The sequence below is a fragment of the Macadamia integrifolia genome, chromosome 3, assembly GCF_013358625.1.
Source record: "Macadamia integrifolia cultivar HAES 741 chromosome 3, SCU_Mint_v3, whole genome shotgun sequence".
Lineage (NCBI taxonomy): Eukaryota > Viridiplantae > Streptophyta > Magnoliopsida > Proteales > Proteaceae > Macadamia > Macadamia integrifolia.
The window spans coordinates 18,766,065-18,784,434 of record NC_056559.1 but is presented as its reverse complement, the minus strand read 5'-3'; the positions used below and the strand labels follow the sequence as shown (position 1 = coordinate 18,784,434).

At 39.0% G+C, this 18,370-nt stretch overlaps 1 protein-coding gene across 3 annotated transcripts in view; it reads right to left on the bottom strand.

Moving 5' to 3' along the window:
- LOC122074503 overlaps positions 1 to 17,667 on the bottom strand; it is a 19,288-nt gene extending 1,621 nt beyond the window's left edge. Inside the window, exons 1-6 of one of the 3 annotated variants that reach the window (XM_042639356.1) lie at positions 17,412 to 17,666; positions 14,761 to 14,931; positions 10,609 to 10,842; positions 6,545 to 6,634; positions 3,059 to 3,109; positions 2,136 to 2,271 (exon numbers count right to left, since the gene is read on the bottom strand). In XM_042639356.1, coding sequence (XP_042495290.1) covers positions 3,077 to 3,109; positions 6,545 to 6,634; positions 10,609 to 10,842; positions 14,761 to 14,931; positions 17,412 to 17,585 — 702 coding nt within the window. In that variant the 5' untranslated portion in view covers positions 17,586 to 17,666 and the 3' untranslated portion in view covers positions 2,136 to 2,271; positions 3,059 to 3,076. Of the gene's footprint in view, positions 1 to 2,124; positions 2,272 to 3,058; positions 3,110 to 6,544; positions 6,635 to 10,608; positions 10,843 to 14,760; positions 14,932 to 17,411 lie in introns of those variants that run through there. The other 2 variants (XM_042639354.1, XM_042639355.1) reach the window with 2 other exon arrangements.
- Between the last annotated feature and the right edge of the window lie 703 nt (positions 17,668 to 18,370).

The following is an 18,370-nucleotide window of genomic DNA, read 5'->3' as shown; positions in this document are numbered from 1 at the left end:
CCCCAAAAAAAAAAAAAAAGTGGTAACATTTGGTGAGAAGCAAACAGTCGTTGAGACCTTTCATACATGTGAAAAATAGACCAAAGTACGCACCAGAGAAGAATTAAATAGTGCAAATTAGCAGTGATATAAGGACACAGGATGCCATAGATGACCTGGGTTGAAGTGGTGATCAAAGGCACAAAGGGCCATGAGTAAATAGTAGATAGGGCCTTGAATGGAGAAAAGGGCATAGAATGGTGGAATAGGATTAGTGCAACCAACCACAAATAGTTGGGAGAAGCTTATGGAGCTGAGTTGATTGCGGGATAGCATAGTGAGTTTAATCGATAGTTTTCTTTTCCCTCATCATAATAAAATAACCTTTTCTACTTTCTACATAAACATTACAAGATCGCATTACTAACGCGATAACTAGTTTAAATTCTAAATTTGTTTACTTCTCATGATCTCATCCTAATTGTACTTTGGCAAGTGGCAATTTCCAACTGTCCTTGCGGACCCTACTTCAAGTGTCAGAATTCCAGCAAAATGAAAGTTTCACCTCAAAAAATGAAAGTCACCTACTGGTCAATGCTTTGACTTCACTCACCACTACAATTTGCAAAATACCTGTCATTATTTATTGCCACCCCAGCAGTTTTAGAAAGGTGTTATTTGTAGTGGTTTTGTTCCTTTTGTCCCTTAGGCATTGAGTTAATTTCATTTGTAAGTAGAAGTGTCTTCCCATTTTTATCTTTTCTTGATGGAAGTATAAGCCACCTAATTTGATCCATATAATGAAATACCAGATCCTATGATTTCCAGAAGTTCTTTTATGAACATTTTGTGCAGCAAGTCCACTCCCAAAATTAGAATTCAAAAAGAAATCTAAACTGACAACTTGACACATTTAGAAAGCTTTGTGAATCAACACTCACTCGTTATTTCTTCTCATAAGGTTAAATAGGTTAAAATGTGGTGAAGGGAAACTGCAGTTGTGGATTTTTCCTGACTTGTCCATTGATGCATTTTGAAATTAAAATGGATAGAAAGAGCTGACTCCAGCGTGTTTCTTGGCTGGGTTTCTTTTTCAAGAAAAATAACTCATTCATCAAGGCCCTAAAAGTGGGGGAGCATGCACAGAGAGAATCTTTAGTTTGCTAGCTGTTCACTTCTCATCATTCTTTCATGACCTGGCATGTTCATTCATAAGGACTTCTCATTCACCAGGTCAAATCAAATTTTAACCACAAATGGAAACTGACAAGTCAAATTTAAGTTCCAGAAATTGGACTATCAAAAAAGAGTGCTGACAAAAATAACTAACAATTACTGTTCCTCAAGTGATAATTTAGAGACAGTAGATGATCACACATTTATCATTTATCTTTCACGTTCCATACATGAACTCTTTTTAAAGTAGAAAGTGGACAGCAGTGTTAAGAGTTGACGCTTCCAATCTACAGAAATAATATAGATTAACATTGATTAGACTTGGTTCTTTGAAGATTAAGCAGACTAAATCCTGAATAACCAGATTACATCAATCCACAGTTTTTTAAACCAGACCAGGCTTCAAACGTAAAAAGGGATTGCTTCGTTTCTACTAGTTTTGGTCATCAAACCACAGTTTGAAAAATGATATAATATGAATAAAAGAGGAAAAATAGAAAAATAAGAAATGGAAACTGACAAACCGAACCTGGCAGTTCGCAGAAAACTATCAATACTGGCTGGTTTGATTTGGTTTTCAGACCTAGACAGTTCTGTGGGAAGACCAAACTGAAATATGTCCACATCTGGTTGAGCCAGTAAGACCATTTGGTCTGGTCCAGTTTATACAACTTTGTTTCAACCTTTCATATGGGGCAATCACTTACCTTTTATGATGTCCATAACACGAGATCTGACAGAAATTAGCAATTTTAAAGGAAGTAACCAGTTCAACAGTTCTCATAAATTCAATAGTAATAAATGGGTAATGGAATAGGAGGTGCTTTATCCATCGGTTGAAATTTAGTGTAGAGCGAAGTTGCAAACTCAAGGAGATCTACTTGTTTCAACCAAGTATGGCAAGGGCTTGATAATCAATCAACTAATGGAAGTTCAGAAATCCAATAAGAATCTGAATAGAGTCCTTACAATGTTTGTGAGCTGTTCGCCGACATAGGCCATCGAGAGCTGTTCACTGATATAAGCCATTGACCTCAACATGGCTTCTAGTGTATCTCTGGTAAGCTGAAACCGCACTTCAGTTTCTCCTAAAGGGGACTTAGTATAATCTTGCAGCTGCAGACAAGAACCACACACAAAAGAAAAAGACTACAAAATGAAAAAGGTTCAGAAAGTAGAAAAGAACTGTCCTCATTAGAAAAGACTTGTCTTCGACAATAATTCCCAAATAGGAGATTATCGGTAAGTACAATTCTAAAGAGTTGTGAATACAGACAGTCCCGCCTTCAACAAGTCTAGCTTCCATGTGTTATTCAATAACACTTCAGGATTAGAACACTAACCCAGAATCTCCTAAATGATACTAATAATTACCCAAACAGCCATTTTTCTGAGCTGTTTGTTCTTTTGTGCTTCATTAAATATACCACCATGGCACCATATTCATCCATAAAAAAAAATTACCCCAAACAGCCAACAGAAATTTATATAAATAAAATGAGGCAGTGTTTTCCTTCCGCGAGAGGCCCCTGCCCCCGCACGCCCCCCTTGTCTGGTGCAGGGGCCTCTGGAGGACAGAAAACTCTGTCCCAAATAAATTTTTCAAAAACAAATGCCGGGCAGACTGTTCCAGTTCTGGAATTCAAGTTAAATCTTAATAGGCTCAACCTTCTTACACCAACCTCCGCTATTCTGGTCGCTATAACCAAAGGGTCCTATTCACAAGGTCTCAGGACAAACGGACTAGACTCAAGGAAGTTTCATCAATTTCTTCACAGCCTAAACTACAGCCAAGAGGCCCAAGACAGACTAAAATGCAAAAGTAAAATTTCAATCCACACAATCAATCAGAATGTAGAAATAATCTAACCAAAATACAGAGAAGATAGGAGAATTAGACTACCAGAAATAAGGAAGAGAATTAGCAGCAGATCAAAGTATCAACCAGCCAAACCTGGGTAAACAGATCATCACACATGCATAAGCACATCGTTCAAGTTGCCTCGAGACAAAACCAGAAGTCTACTAATCAGTAAAATCATGGTTTACAATGAAACTTGGACAATATTTTTAAGCATAACTGACTCCCTAAAACCTACTTATAACATGACTAAGAATTCCCTATTGAACTCTAAACACTAAACAAATCAATTCCTAACACTCTTCCTAAAGACTAGCCTAAAAAAAGTACTAATTTTCATGCATAACCAAAGACGTTTAATAGGTTTAAAAATTGGCCCATTACAAGTTTAAACCCAAGGCCGACCCCATTCATTTGGGATAAGATTGAGTTTGTTTGTTGACTGATTCCCCCAAGGCCCATGTAACAGTGAATGTGCTTCCTTTTATTAAAACCAGACTTAAACCTCTTGTATTGAGTCCGAAACCCATGGCTGATGATTCCCGGCCTTCTATGCAGGGGAATATTAGAATATACCTTCATCTGGTTTATTTTGGGGGGTAAATAACAATTTATTAGAAAGAAGAAGAAAGAGAGTACAACTAATGCAGCCCAGTTTTAGGTTCAGTTGAAATTCGGGTTAGGTTTTGATGCAGATAAATCAGATTAATGGGCCCACTGATGGAATGGAAGAGATCCTAATCTGGCAGCAAGATATGGGTCAGATCTGATTTCAGATTAACAGTCAGATTTTGAAAGACTAGCCCACCAGATTTCAAAATCTTCATGATAAAATCAGAAATAAAATAATCTAAACAATTGAGATAGAATGGATGAAGTTCAGAGGAGAGGGAGAGTAGTGGATAGTTATTAGGAGATAACGCAAGGGCTGCAAGGAGATAAATAGTGAGATTAGTTCCTAATATTTAGGATCTAAAAAGTTAGAAAGGAAGAGGTGAAGAGAAGGGAGAAGTAGGAACTTAGCTGTAAACTTGATGTCTTAGACTATGATAGACAGGGATTTTAAAGTAATGGAGGGTTTCCCACGACACTAGTGTAAGAAGGAATCTACACACTAGACCAATGAGGGTCTAGATTCTGGAGAATGGTCATCCATATGAGGTCCACATGGGCCCACATGGCCAGGATAGGAGAGAGAGTGTCAGTGTGGGGCCCACTGTTTATTATGTGACAGGGGTATATTGGAATCTGCACAAGAATGGCACATGCTTCCTTTTCCCTAAAATAATTTAAGGAACTGAAATAAGCACTGAAATAATCAATTAGAAGATAAAGGAGAAGTAGGAGAGACATAAGGAGCCGAAAGGTAGGGAGAAACCATTTACCATGAGGTTGAGAGGAGAAATGAGAGATAAAATAAAAAGGGAGAGAAGGAAGAAAATAAGAAGTACAAACCCTGGGAGTGGATGTGAGAGAGAGAGAGAGAGAAAGAGAGACAGAGAGAGAGAGAGAGAGGATGAGGGAAAGAAATAATCCCTTACCAAGCCAAGGGAAGAGAAAGAAAGCTTCAGCCATCAATGGCAACTACCAAACCAAATCAATTCATTTAACTCACTTGATCTAATGGTCAGTTCTGAAGTTGAAATATCGGTATTGGTCGCCATATCAATCGGCTAAATTTAAGAGACGTACTGAAGGGTATCATATAATATCGGAGATACGCTAAGATATACTAAAAATCAAGGATTAAAGTATCGTTATCGGTCACCGTATCGGTCGGCTAAATTTAAGATATGTATTGGAGGGTATCATATCGGTAGCAAAGATAATTTAAACCATTTGGGCACTCTCTTAGTATTTTCACTAGCAGTTTTGCTCTTCTTCGGCTTTTCTTTCTGTTAAAATCGTGAACCATAGAAGAAAATGGGAAAAGAAATAGAACACAGGTTCTCTCTAAATGTTTGTTTCAGGATGTGGCACAACTGTGAGGAAAGTCGAAACTGTTGACCATGCGGCATATAACCATGTATATTGGGTGGAGTGCACATGAGCAGTGTTTTGGACAGCCAATCTCACTTAGATCCAGCCATTTAGTTGATGAACTGAAAATAAAGCCCTACGGAACACACAGGATTCCTGATAGGCCCAGCACTACATGTACCAGCCCAATCCAAAAATCCAACAGAACATTATTTCTAAAGCAGGCAAAAGCCAGAAATATCAGAAGGGAAAAGATATGCCACTAAATAAGAAAGGAAGAGGAAATAGGTGGGAGAAAAGGAAAAAAAAAATTAAAGGTGATTGGATTAAAGGTGAAGACTCTGAAAACTTGCAATTTGCAAGAAACATTTAAACATTGCTATTTACCTGACACTATCAAAGAGCCACCTTCGGAAAACTACAAAAGCTATGCCCAATGATTCACAAAATATACGAAAAACACCTAATGTTTCAGTGTTGCTGAAATCTACCCCAAAACCCAGTCTATGCAATCCTTGCTAACCAACATGGTAAAGAGGGACAGATGTTTCTGTCCACATAGAGACGAATATTTTTTTCCTTTTTGTTAGCCATTGGTGAATAAATGTTGATTATGAGGGGGACAGGTAAATATGACATTCAATTCACTTATACATGAGACAGCAGAGGATCACCAACATTTTTTTCACCTTACCATTGACTGTCAAAATGTAGTTGGTGAACAATTAAGTATAAAGGAGGAAAGGAAATTTTGTCCAATTAAATTGCATTAAGATGAGGTATACTTTGGGTCTATACTAGAAAAAAGGCGGGTCATATGCTTTGACCAACATTGTCGACTAAGTTTTAGGCGTGAAAAAGCTAACAGCCAAGGGGCCGGATGCTGTTCCAATAGTAAGCAGGGACATTGTTACTTTAGCATCATTAGTGCACAATCTGTGAATTTTCTGAAACTATAGGGGTGGCCTTTGTAATTCACATTAAAAAGATTTACTAAGCTTTAGGAGCCTCAAAGTCAAAATTAGAGCTAAAATTCTGTATAAGACCAAGTAATGGTCAACTTATACAGGAAGATGAAGCTGAGACTCCATACAGATGGTTCCTACACATTTTGTTCATTATCCTAAAAGAAAGCAAACCATTAAACCAAAATGTTCTATCAAGCACTTCAGTTTCAGACAAATGACTATTCCATCGCAAAGGATTCTATATGGATTGTTTAGACACAAGTATTACTTCAAGAAACAGATTTACTTAAGAGCCCTGATTTAAAAGAAAAGAAAAACACAAGAATAAGTAACCGTCAATTCCTGTTTGCTTCACTGTATGTGCACAATTGCGCAAGCTTAGCACGTTTGTGTGTGCAAATATGCACACAACAAAGTTTAATCTATCATGGTGAACAAAATTAATCTAAAAGACTTACAATTTTTTCCAGAACTATGCAAAAGCAAATTTCACGCTCAATGACAACCCGGTTAGATCCTAATATGACCATCACACATTTCTTGTTTGTTTCTAATTTCAAGGGGCAGAGAACTTGCATACCTTCAGATTAATGACAGCCACTCTATTAGCTGGCCTCGAGTTCCAATTCTCCATGGTCCAAGTCATTGACTTGAGGCGAGGTAGGATTCCCTAAATAGGTAGGAAAGCAACACTATCAAACTTTTCCATCTTCCAGAGGCTGTGTGTGTGTGCACTTTTTTTTTTTTGTGGGGTGGGGTGGGGTGGGGGTGGGGTTGGAGTGGTGGTGGGGGGAAGGGGGGAGAGAAATATCAAGGCGAAAAGGAGAATAAATAGGTTGAGTATGACACTGAGTGAACCATCAGGTTTGCATGCTAAAATACAGATCTGAAACAAACAGATGCATTTTGTTTTCTACTTGACAGTCTAAACTTTAAAGTTCCATTAATGTCTCAATTATATTGAAGCACATGTCTAAAGTTAAGGACATACCAACATAAAAGAATATATACATATACTGTATCATAACGCTCCAGTTGTACCTCAGCTACTATCCATTATCAAGGCTGGAATCCAAAACTATTCACCTCCATTTTCCCCTCCATGGTTGCTACATCTTCTAACCATTCCAACTCCAAACCTCTTTTACTTTCAGTCTGGTAAATGCTAGCTCCACATGCAATTGATACAGATGAAACAGGTTTCCAGCTGTGTATTGCATTCTACTCCAATACAAGAGAAGGTCTCACAGCAAAGAGGCATCACAGAAGAGCATTCTAGACAAGCTCAATCAGCGGATATGCTCTAAGCATATCTTCCTTCAGTCCGTGTTTCCGGAGCACAAATCATCACTCATCTAAGAAGATTGGCTGCTTTCTCATTTCCCTCATTCATTAGAGGTTACCGACTTTGCAAATTTGTTTTATTTATCTCATATTTGAATAAAGGGCCTTTTCCATTTTCTTTTTCTATATGAGCACCCCACCCCCCCTTTTTCATCTGCCAAGTGGCAGCTTAGTTGAAGCTCAAATTTTGTTGCTAACACATAATTTGATACAGTTGCATGTGCATGGCTGGACTGGCATGACCCAATCTGAAAACCCAGACCAAGACGAACCAGAGCCAAACCAGACTTTGATCTAACAAGGGTTAGTAGGGAATTTTGGGCCATTCTTGTAATTTGTAAATTGTTTTTAATTTTATTTTGGGATAGTCACATATGAAATTTGGTTTCCTAATTTGAATTGTTTTATGTGTATATATTCTAACTTCGGAGTTCGGACTAGGAGTCGCTTTCTTTCCACCATAAATGTAAACCTCCCATCATATTGAGCAGATTAGGGATTTAAATGAAAAAATGTGAGTTGCCTCTCAATGGGAGTGCTTGTGTGACCTGGCTGGTCAACTGATTTCTTCTTTTCCTTCTCCGCTCGATCCAATCTTCCTACTTTCTTAGGTAAGTTCCTCCTAGTCCTCCTTCTTCCTGTTTCTCCATCTCTTTCCTCCTCTTCTTCACTTTTTCTGTTCTAATGGTACTACAGTCCCTCAAAGACATGTTAGCCTCCAACATTCTTATCTAAAGCCCCATTGTCATATTACATAAATATGCCCCGAGTTCCTAGTTTATTGCATTCTCTTCCTTATTGTTAACTTCCAAAAATATCCTCCCTTTAAATATTTGTTTCTAGTTAAGCCGATGACTTTATTTTCCTTCCTTTATTGGTCATGAGTTTCAAGTTAATAACAGAATTGCCATTACGCTCTTGATTTGAGTTATTTAACATACTTGTAAGCCCATAGCAATCCAAATTTAAGGGTTTTAGAACCACGATCAGTCAATCAATCACATCACCAAAACTTCAGTGACGAGGAGCAAACTGAGTGGAGAGAAAGGGATCAACAGTTCCAGATAGAAATCCATGAAAACGCAAGCGCAGAGGACGGGACAATGATGATCCATGGAACCCAGCTTCACCAACACCACCAGAATCTAGACCAATCTGACACTGCCAACAAAATGGTTAACTACATGGTCCCTTATCTATACAACGGTTAAGATTTCCAAATCAGCACTCTAAAGTCAGATGGTTGAAAATACAAGAGAAGAAAATTCCACTAGATGGTGAAATCCATAAATGTGAAATATAATATTTTAGCAAAAACAAAAGATTCCATTTTGAATGAAACGAAAAATCTTTTATCAACATTCACCAATTTCTGAATGGATCAAGGTCACTTAACTATGTGTAATCATTTTCAGTTTATCAAAAAGATCCATAGACCTCACTCACCAAGGCCATCTAAAGAAAGGCTAATGACACCACCCAACTTTTGGAGGGGAGATCACAAGTTATAATCATATGGGAATCAACATCTCACTCCTAAAAAGCAACCCAGTTCACGAGGCTCCCACTACTGCAGGGTCTGGGAGAGGCAAATGTACGCAGCCTTACCCTCTGCTTCACAGGAGAAGCTGTTTCCAAGTTTCGAACCTATGACCAACATGTTGCAATAGTGCAACTTAACCGTTGCGCCACAGGCTCACCTACTAATCAACATCCCACTTCTACAGGTCACAAAATAGCAAGTTGCATACTAGCTTGAACCCACTTGATACACCCATGAAGAGCTACTAAAATAAAGATCCATAGACAGATTTTTATATACCATAAGGGGAGGAGGGGGACCTCATATCAATACCACAGAAGTACAGAACATCATTATGGTAAACAAAAATGATCTTGTATTATGAGGGTTTACAGTTTGAAGATATAATGTGCAGTCCAAATGTGGATGTGTTTCTCTAAATCTTTCAAAATTAAACAAACAATTTTAATATCAAATTAACCTAATAGCAAAGAACTGACATCTCATCAAAAGCTTGAGAAGTTGCAGAAGTTCCACGGCACTACAGGTAGGAATTAAACATCTCCAAGGTATTGAAGATCAGAATTCTGAATCAACATTGTATACCTAACCCTTATACAGATCTAATTCAGATTGGCCAATCCAAATGAATATGGCTGATCGAGAGTGGAAATGCAGACGGACCAGCCCTAATATCAGGCACTACTATTGGATCAGCTGGATTGCCACCATTCATGCTAAGGTCCAGCCAATCCTGATCCAATACCAATACTCAAACCATGAAAACTCATAAAAGACTACAAGGTTAGTAAACACCTTGTTTTTTGACCTAAATATCTCAACAATGTTGAGGAAAATACTGCTTGTGTAGCTAGAGTAAGGGGATCCACTGTACCAAAAGGCTCAGGCTGCAAAAGTGCCAAAAATTATAATAACATTCATTATGTGTTGATATAAATTGTTTGCCCTCAAGCTTTTGGGATGGACAGTTGTAACATGGCATCAGAGCCTAGAGGTAGTGTGTTCGATCCCTGGTAAGTGCAAGGAGTTTGTATTACATTTTGTTATGCGGCTTGTGCCCCTATGGTTTGTGCTCCTTGGTACCACATGATGGAGACACCAGTCACAGAACATGATGCTGTCACGTGCAGAGTCGTGCATGTAAGGAGGCCTGCATGTGCAAGGGGTGTTGTGTGTTGCTATACATTATTGTAGGCCTTAACAGCTCAAGCTTTTGGCATAAATGGTTGTAAGTACCTTCACAGTTTTTCAAAGTCTTAACAGTTAAAATTCTGATATTAAATAATTCCAAATAAAAGAGGTCTTTAGGCAACTCTATTCGACATGTTGGCCCCCAAAGTAAGAAGGGATAGAATAGGACTAGATAAGTGAATGATACAGGGAAATTTTAGTTTCATGTTTGTAAAGAGTTATGATATAGGGAAAATTTAGTTTCATGGCTGTGGAAAGTCATGATACAAGGAAAGTGAAACTAGCCCTTCAGATTTCCATCTAATAGTTTGTTTCCTCAAAAAAGCATTACAATAGATGATTTTGACAGTTCAACACTAAGGGATCTTGATAGTCCCCCACCAACAATTGTCCCCATACAAAGAGGGTGAAAAAAGGAAATTTCACAATGTTATTAAAGATTACAAGAATTAACATCAACCCACTACTCCAAGAATTTTTGTTCCCTCGAAAGCAACTGACTATTTCAAGACTTCAAAGATATTATAGAAGAGGAATAAAATTCAACATAAAGGATTCCTTCATACCAGATTGTCAGGCAGACCATCATCTCGCTGAAGAGACATTGGAGCAATATGTGATGGATTAGTATCGCCAACAACTGGTGTTGTATTAGCATCATCATTTCGATTAAAATGAGCAATAGGATCATCTTGCCGAGGCCACATTGAAGTTGATATATCTGAAGCAGGGAAAGGTGTGAAAGAAGGTTGTGTACTAGCTTTAACTTGATACGTAACATTGTTCCTTGGCCATGGAGTCTGGCAACAGAGAGCATCAAAAGTATCATATCAGTGAAAAGAAGATAAAACAAAAGTCTTCAGCAGGTATCACCAAAAGATACTATGTATGACCAAGATACTCCCAGATGAACAAAAGTGACAGATTCAACCTATCCCAAAAGTAGATTGCAGCAAACTGCCCATAACAGAATCGTAGGGCTCACACCCAGAAGGGTAAACAGCACAGATAATACCCAATCTAGGGTTCAAATTGACCCGAAACTTAGGTCAGGTGTAGGTTTCAATCCCTCGAAGTAGTATGAAAATCCAATTGTTGGATTCCAAGCTAATGACAAGGAATGAAAATAGAAACTAAACTCAGAAAAAAGAAACAGAAGAATAAATTCAAATCCACAAGGCAGAATAACATCAGAACATGGACAGATTCATCACCCCATGAACAAGCCATCATATGTAAAAACCAGTTTATTCTAATGGCAAGATGATTCAGAACAGAAAATCACAAAAATAGAAACTGAGGATCAGAATAAGTAACTAGCGGGAACAATACAACAACAAACTCAGACTAATCCCAATTTAATGGTGTCGGCTACATGGATCCATGCAAAAACAAAAAGGAGAAATGAAAGACCATGTCTGATGGAACAACATTGCAAGATTTCACCATGATCTGATGGGTTGATGAATCATAGCAATACCATCACTACCGCAGGCCAGAAAACTCAGAAGTAGAAACCGTAGGCTTGTATCAATCATACAGTGGTGACAGCAACATATAAGATACCATTAACAGTCCAAGATCAAAATAGTAGCATTCAATTTAAAACAGAGCTGATATTCATACCTTAGTTTCAGAACCAGAAAGAGAAGAGACAGATATAACCTGGATTTCTCACCCAAGGGTTCAACCAGTTTGTCACCAGTCAATCCAGCCTCCCACTAGATAACCTGCCACTCACAGTACCTGTTTCACTCAGAGAATTGCAGCAAAGCAACATAGTTTTAGGGTTCAAAAACCGTGGGCTACTACTGCCCCCATCTTCTCGTATTAATAGGCATGGTTTCTATTACAAAAATACCAGTCTTCTAAAACTAAACAAATTAGGAACAAATATGTAGTACCATATTAGCACTACCTACTACTAAACAATTAGTAATATGAAACAGAAACAAGGGGCAATACTATCACTTCCCTATATTTACTCATAGTCCCCTACCCTAAACTTGCTTTCTGATTTCCCCAGAAAAGCAAAGTTCCACCTCTCCTTCTCCCCTGGTATTTTAAAATTCCATATTAACCCCAGTACCCTCACCACTCTTCCCCTATTCACCCCTCCAGCAACCCACCACCACCCACCCTCTGCATACCCCCCCCCACCCCTGCCCAACCCCACGCCCATATGCAACACCAGTCCATCCCCTCTCAGAAAGCCCGCTTCACCCCGATATGCAACCTGGGGTTTAGGAGATGAGTGATCAAGTAATGGTAACCCAACTTGACAAACTTCAGATTCACACTCTGCAAGAAATCCAGCAACCTCCGACTGGGCTCGATCTGAACGCTGGTTGCAGAGCCACCACCAGCAGGAGCAGCGGCAGAAGAACTGTTGTGGTTGGATTCAGCCGCTCCGCCTCCTCCCCCCATGGCCCCCCCAAGTCTAACGTGACAACACACAAGAAGGCAGATAGTATGAAACAGATACCGTTATCTTGTCTCTGGAAGTGGTAGTAGTTTTATACGTACGTTTGAGTAAAAAAAAAAGAAAGAACCAAAAATCTTAGCTAAGCAACTCATTCAATGATTCCAAGACAATTCAATTAAAAAAAAAAAAAAAAAAACCCTAGAGAGGTTGAATGAGAGACAAAGAAGAAAGAACTCAAGAATGGAGGAGAGTATAGAGATCACTCCCAAAAGCAATCTGCCAGATACGCTGACCATTTTACATCCTCCCCTTGGCTTCAGTATAGGCCAACTCATACCAATATAGAGCTGGAGGATGTGTTCCTGAATCAGAGCAGAGTCATCTGAGACATGGTTCAAAAACTCGCCAAAATTTCACTAATTTTACTAATTTTGAAATGTCCGAAATGAAACAGGAGGCGAAATCCAGAATCAGCACTGGTTTACTGAAACTTCGCTTATTTCACCGAAATTTTCAGTCATTTCGTTTCAAAATTTCGCTTATTTAAGTCCAAAAAATGCATTGTTTCATCGAAATTTTGGTGATTTCGGGCATTTCTGCAAGGAAGGGATTCCCCAAAGAACAAGCTCCTTGTTGTGTCCTGGTGTCTGCCCTTTCCCCCCATGATTGCTGCGGTTTTGTTGCCTTTTTGGGCTTGGTGCTAGTTTCCTCCCTTCCTCCTTTGAGGTCTTTGTATATTCTTTGTCTTTGTATATTCTGTCTCTTCTTTGGTAATGAATTTTTTATCACAAAAAAAAAAAAAAAAAAAACAAGGGCATTTAGGCCATTAGCCTCCCAAAATGGCCAAATGTAAAACATGGAAAAAATACACTGTTTCGGTGAAATTATGGTATTTTGGTACTTTTGGATTGACCGAAACAAGTTTTTGAACCTTTATCCAAGAATCCTCAAAATGTATAGGCAGCAGCTGCAAGTTCTTCTCCAGCTCATCATCACAGCCCTTCCCCAGGCATGTATGCAGAAATTATTGAAAGCAACCTTAAAATCAGGGATGTACGGCTTGAATTTGGCATTGAACAGTTACTTGGAAACAGAGTAGCGAAGAAGAGAAGATGTTTGCTAATTGGGACGACAAGCGGGGCCCAGGGTGGTGATGTTGGTCTTAAGGGCCCCTCCAGTGATGAGCATTAGATCCTTTGACAGAGAGACCTCAACTCTACCTGTGGCAGTGGGTTGCTGAAAGGGGGTGGGAGGAGGAAAAACAGAGGGAGATGAAGTATGGGGGCAGAACAGAGTGGGGGTAGGGGGAGATGCAGAGCAGCAGAGGGCAGGGTAGGGGGTGGCGCCAGGTTGGCAGTGGGTTGCTGAAAGGGGAATATGGGAGGAGAGGGGAGGATACCAGGGGTAATCTGGGGACTTCAAAATACCAGGGGAGAAGGAGAAGTGGAACTTTGCTCCTCTGGGGAATTAGAAAAGAACTTCAGGGTAGGGTTATTTGGATAAATATAGCGTGAATCTAGGGGAGTGATAGTAATTGCCCTTAGAAACAAATAGCTAAAATGATCTCCAAGTAGCCTCCTAAGCAAGGCATAAGGAGGGGTCTTTATGGGCCCAAACTTGAACCTCAAGTGGGCTTAAGGGATGGACTTGATGTCTGCTGCTGCTGCTGGCTGGGCTTGCTTGATGGTTGGGCTTTTTCTTCTTCTTTCATGTGTTGTTGCTTGAACCATGGATCTACGTCAAAAAGTCTTTAAAATTTTCATGAAGACTGTAATGGGTATATTAGGACCATCAGGATTTTTCTATGACGTTAAAAAAAAAAAGGAGTGAAACAAAAAACACATTAGAACTACGTATTATTAATACTAGCTTTCAAATGATCCCTCTGGCACAATTATTATTTTACAGTTTTGCAAATGGCAACATTTATAATTCATAGTCCAGCGAGCTATCAATACAACCAACAATTTATATAGCACTGCCAACATCCACAAAAACCTATATACTTGAAAAAGTCAAACCCAACTTTTATTTTTCATAGGTAATCAAGATTTGATCCACAACTTATTTGTCAAACAAAATATCAACCAATTTATGCTTCATGCACAACCGGAAATTAACCAATGAAGGTTTACATCATTCAATAACTTGTTTTTCAAATGAACAAAGAACAAATCCATCAGCTTACACAGCCTGTAATAACGTTCATTGAATAAATCCTCTGATGACAAAACCTGTGAACTTATAATGTGACAAGTTATGGAAGGAAGACATGTTTGAGAAAACACAACACCTGATCTTTGGATGCATCCTCTTTCCATTGGTTCTGATATTTTTGGAGTAATGCTAAAAGAATACTTTGCAGCTCAAGGGAGAGGTCAGCTGGAAAAAGCTTCAGAATGTCATCTCCATTGAAGTTCTCATTCACACTTTTTCTGATAAGCGAGCGGAGGCACGCCAATACCTATAGTCAGGTCTGAGACTGTTGTCAATCCAGCGAAGAAGTATGAAATAAATGGTAACAGAAATCTATTTCTTGATACAAATGGGAAGCGGCATAACTGGTAATTATAAATTCATCATGAATAAAGTACAAGAACTATTACATCATTTTTGAGATTGGGAAAAATTATTACCGCCATGCACTTCTCACGAATTCTGCTGATATTTGTCCACATAAGTTTGTTACCCTTCTCTTTTCACACAAAAGGAAAAGTCTTGAACCAAGGGAACAATAAATTAAAAAAAGGGTAGACCTATCTATATCATGTAGGAATCAAAGACCCAACCAGCAAAAAAAATTGGAATAAATTCCCTATTTACCCAGTTTCAACTCATAGCCTCTCTTATCAAGGACTTCAAATGGTCCATGATAATGTGGCAAAATTGAGTAATTATAACACATTGCCCTTATCCACTATCATCTGGTCTGATCAGGGTTCAAAAGATCAAAATCAGCACCAGAATCATTTGCTGTCTATTCCAATCCAAATTGGCAAGAATCAAACAGAAAATGACCTAGAATCGAGGGATTGTATCCGCTGGAATCGGAATCAGACATGACTGCCTCAATCCGATTCCTTGAACCGTTGATCTGATAAGTATATAATACATAAATTATATTCGTCCCAAACATGACCTAGCTTCTACATCCGAATGCTAAAGTACCAACAGATAATAATGCACATTTCTAACTGGTCTCCCTCCCTTCATCTCTAATATTCAGCAATATCAGAATAGCCTTATGAATGCACCACCATAAGTTTAACTTTATAACTCCTGGCTAAAGCCACCTCAGCTCCATAAAAATTTCTCGCTTCCAAAACAATATTCCACTACTTCCACTATCCAAGCACAAGCATGAGTCCCCCCCCCCAGGCGAAGGTGCAAAGGAGGGGGTTAAAGTAACTCAAGGAGCACAATTATTGCAATTGGAATCAAGAACTAACTGAATCGGATCCCAATTCCTATATGGATCAGTTTAATCGAGCTGAATTGGCCACTTAACCGAAATGTCACTTTTTAGAATCTCCGAATGAATCAAGCGCTTCACTAAATAAAAAAAAAATCAAAATACTCCCCGTCTCCCCCCCCTGGCAACCCTTGCTGCCTTGTAACCTCGCAGAGACACTGAACTCTCCCTCTCCTTCTCCGACATTCCCCTCCCTCCCCCTCTCAGCCTCCCCCTCCATGCCTCCCTCTCCCTTCCCCTCCCTCGGTGGTCCTACAACCCTGATCAGCAGCCCCTCCTGGACCCCCTGTAACCCCAATCTACTGCCCATCCTGCACCCCTGTAGCTCTGATCTACAGCCCCCTGCTACATAGAAGTGGCTGAACAAAAAACCCCTTTGAACGGCGCTGTTGGAGCTGTGGGAGCCGCCGAATCTAAGTTGCAATGGTTGTTGAACGGTTAGCAGCGACATGAAAAGGGCCACAAGAAATGGCTGTGATGAGAATCCAACCGCATAACATCTCTCCCTCCCTCCCCCCCCCCCTCTCTTGCTTGCCCTCCCCTTCCCTCTATGGATCCTTCTCCCCTTCCCTCCCTCTCCCCGTATCCGTCTGCATCTCAGGATCGCCGTGCTCCTCCATTTTCCTCTCCCTGGCTGTCTTCAACTTCCCCTGTTCATCCATCAACCAAGTGCGGCCCCCACTCTGGACTTCTTCAGAGAGCTCGTCATCTTCAGTGATGAGTTTATAATCTTCGTCACATAGAAAGCTTGAGAGGCAATCTACAATTTCAAATGTGGCCAACTATTGCAATGAGATCTTACAAAACTTGTTTGACCAATTCATCCACCTTATCTTTGACCAACATTTGCCAACACTTCAAGCAGTCCAACTAGTCCGGATATCAAGTTGTGGGTTAAGATATAGTAGGCTATAAGAAGGTAATGAGGGTGAATAGATACTACAAAAACGTCTGTAACGTCAATACTTGGAGCAGAAAGAACTCCACAAACAGCAAACAAACTTGTAACATTATTGTTCTCCCATGTTGCAAGCCCATAAGATACACGTTAAGAATCACAACACTTCCACTACCTCGTCAATTCTACAACTCCACAGCCCTAATCCAACTCCGATAAGGGATATCTTCGGAAATATTAAAAAATAATAATAATAAATAATAAATAAATTTACATCCAACTCCCATTTCCTTGAAAGATGTCGCCCAAATGAAACCAAAAAACAAGATTAATTTCTTCCCCAGAAGGCAAAGCAAACTTGTTTTTACAATTCAATAATCAATTTAACCAAACTAGCCACAGATATCCGCTAGTCATGCGAAGTGGGCTCGCACGTGAAGCGAAAAGAACCCAAAAATCAAAATGTCAATATGCGATTAGGTTTGAAAAAAAAAAAAAATAGGCAGCTCACAACCCATCAGAGATAATCGTAAACCAAGTGGGTGGAAGAATGAGAATGATGCTCTGTTATTACCAGATCGAGGTCCTCTAGGGATGTAAGATTGAGAAGGGACTTGATGTAAGCTTTCTCTGGAGCTTTCAAACCGGTTCTTCTGGATTTCCATAGACTCTGGAATATCTGTTCTAGGGTTTCCTGGGATGTTACAGGTGAAAGCTTGTGCAGTTGGAGGAAGAGAGTGTCATCCATTTCTGTTTCCGTTAGTGTTGCCTCGGCCCCAATGTTTTAATGGTGCTACAACTCTGGTAGTTCTGCCGCAGCAATCCACCCCCATAAGTCTATTTAAATTGTAAGTCGGAAATCGATCATGGTGCCACGTCCTTATTCACATAATCTCTAATTCGTCCTAATCATCTAAGGCAAGAAAGGTGTTCTTCACATTATAAAATAAAATAAAAAATATTAAAGATAATTAGCATCTGACAGGTTGTGCTCGTACTAGTTGAAAAGGTTTAAGGGACGACCTTGAGATCGATTATCAGTCTAATAATTATATTGATATGCAAAAACTATTGGTAATGCTTATTCTACATGATAATGCTATTTGGTTTCTAATAAGGTTTAGTTAATTATGAGTTTTTTCACATGGATTGTTTCATCCCATATCCTCAACCTCATTGTGAGTGATAGGTTAGAAGAGTTTAAAATTTCAATTATTTCTTATCCATGACAATGTGAAATATTTCTATAATTAAAATATTAAAAAAAAAAAAAAAAGACAATTGAAATATGTAAAGAGGCCACCATCATAATTACAACATTTAAGAAAGAGACTATTTAAATGACACCTCTATAATGTATGTAGAACTTGACATATTTTAATTCTCTATTATCTTATTTTAGAAGTTCTTAGGTTAGGTGTATAAAAGGGTTTTAAAAAATAATTTGAAAGTGACTTATTATAATGTCATAATTAAAAGTTGTTAATGTCCTAGACATTTTTTTAGCACACATATGAATATCAATATTGATCA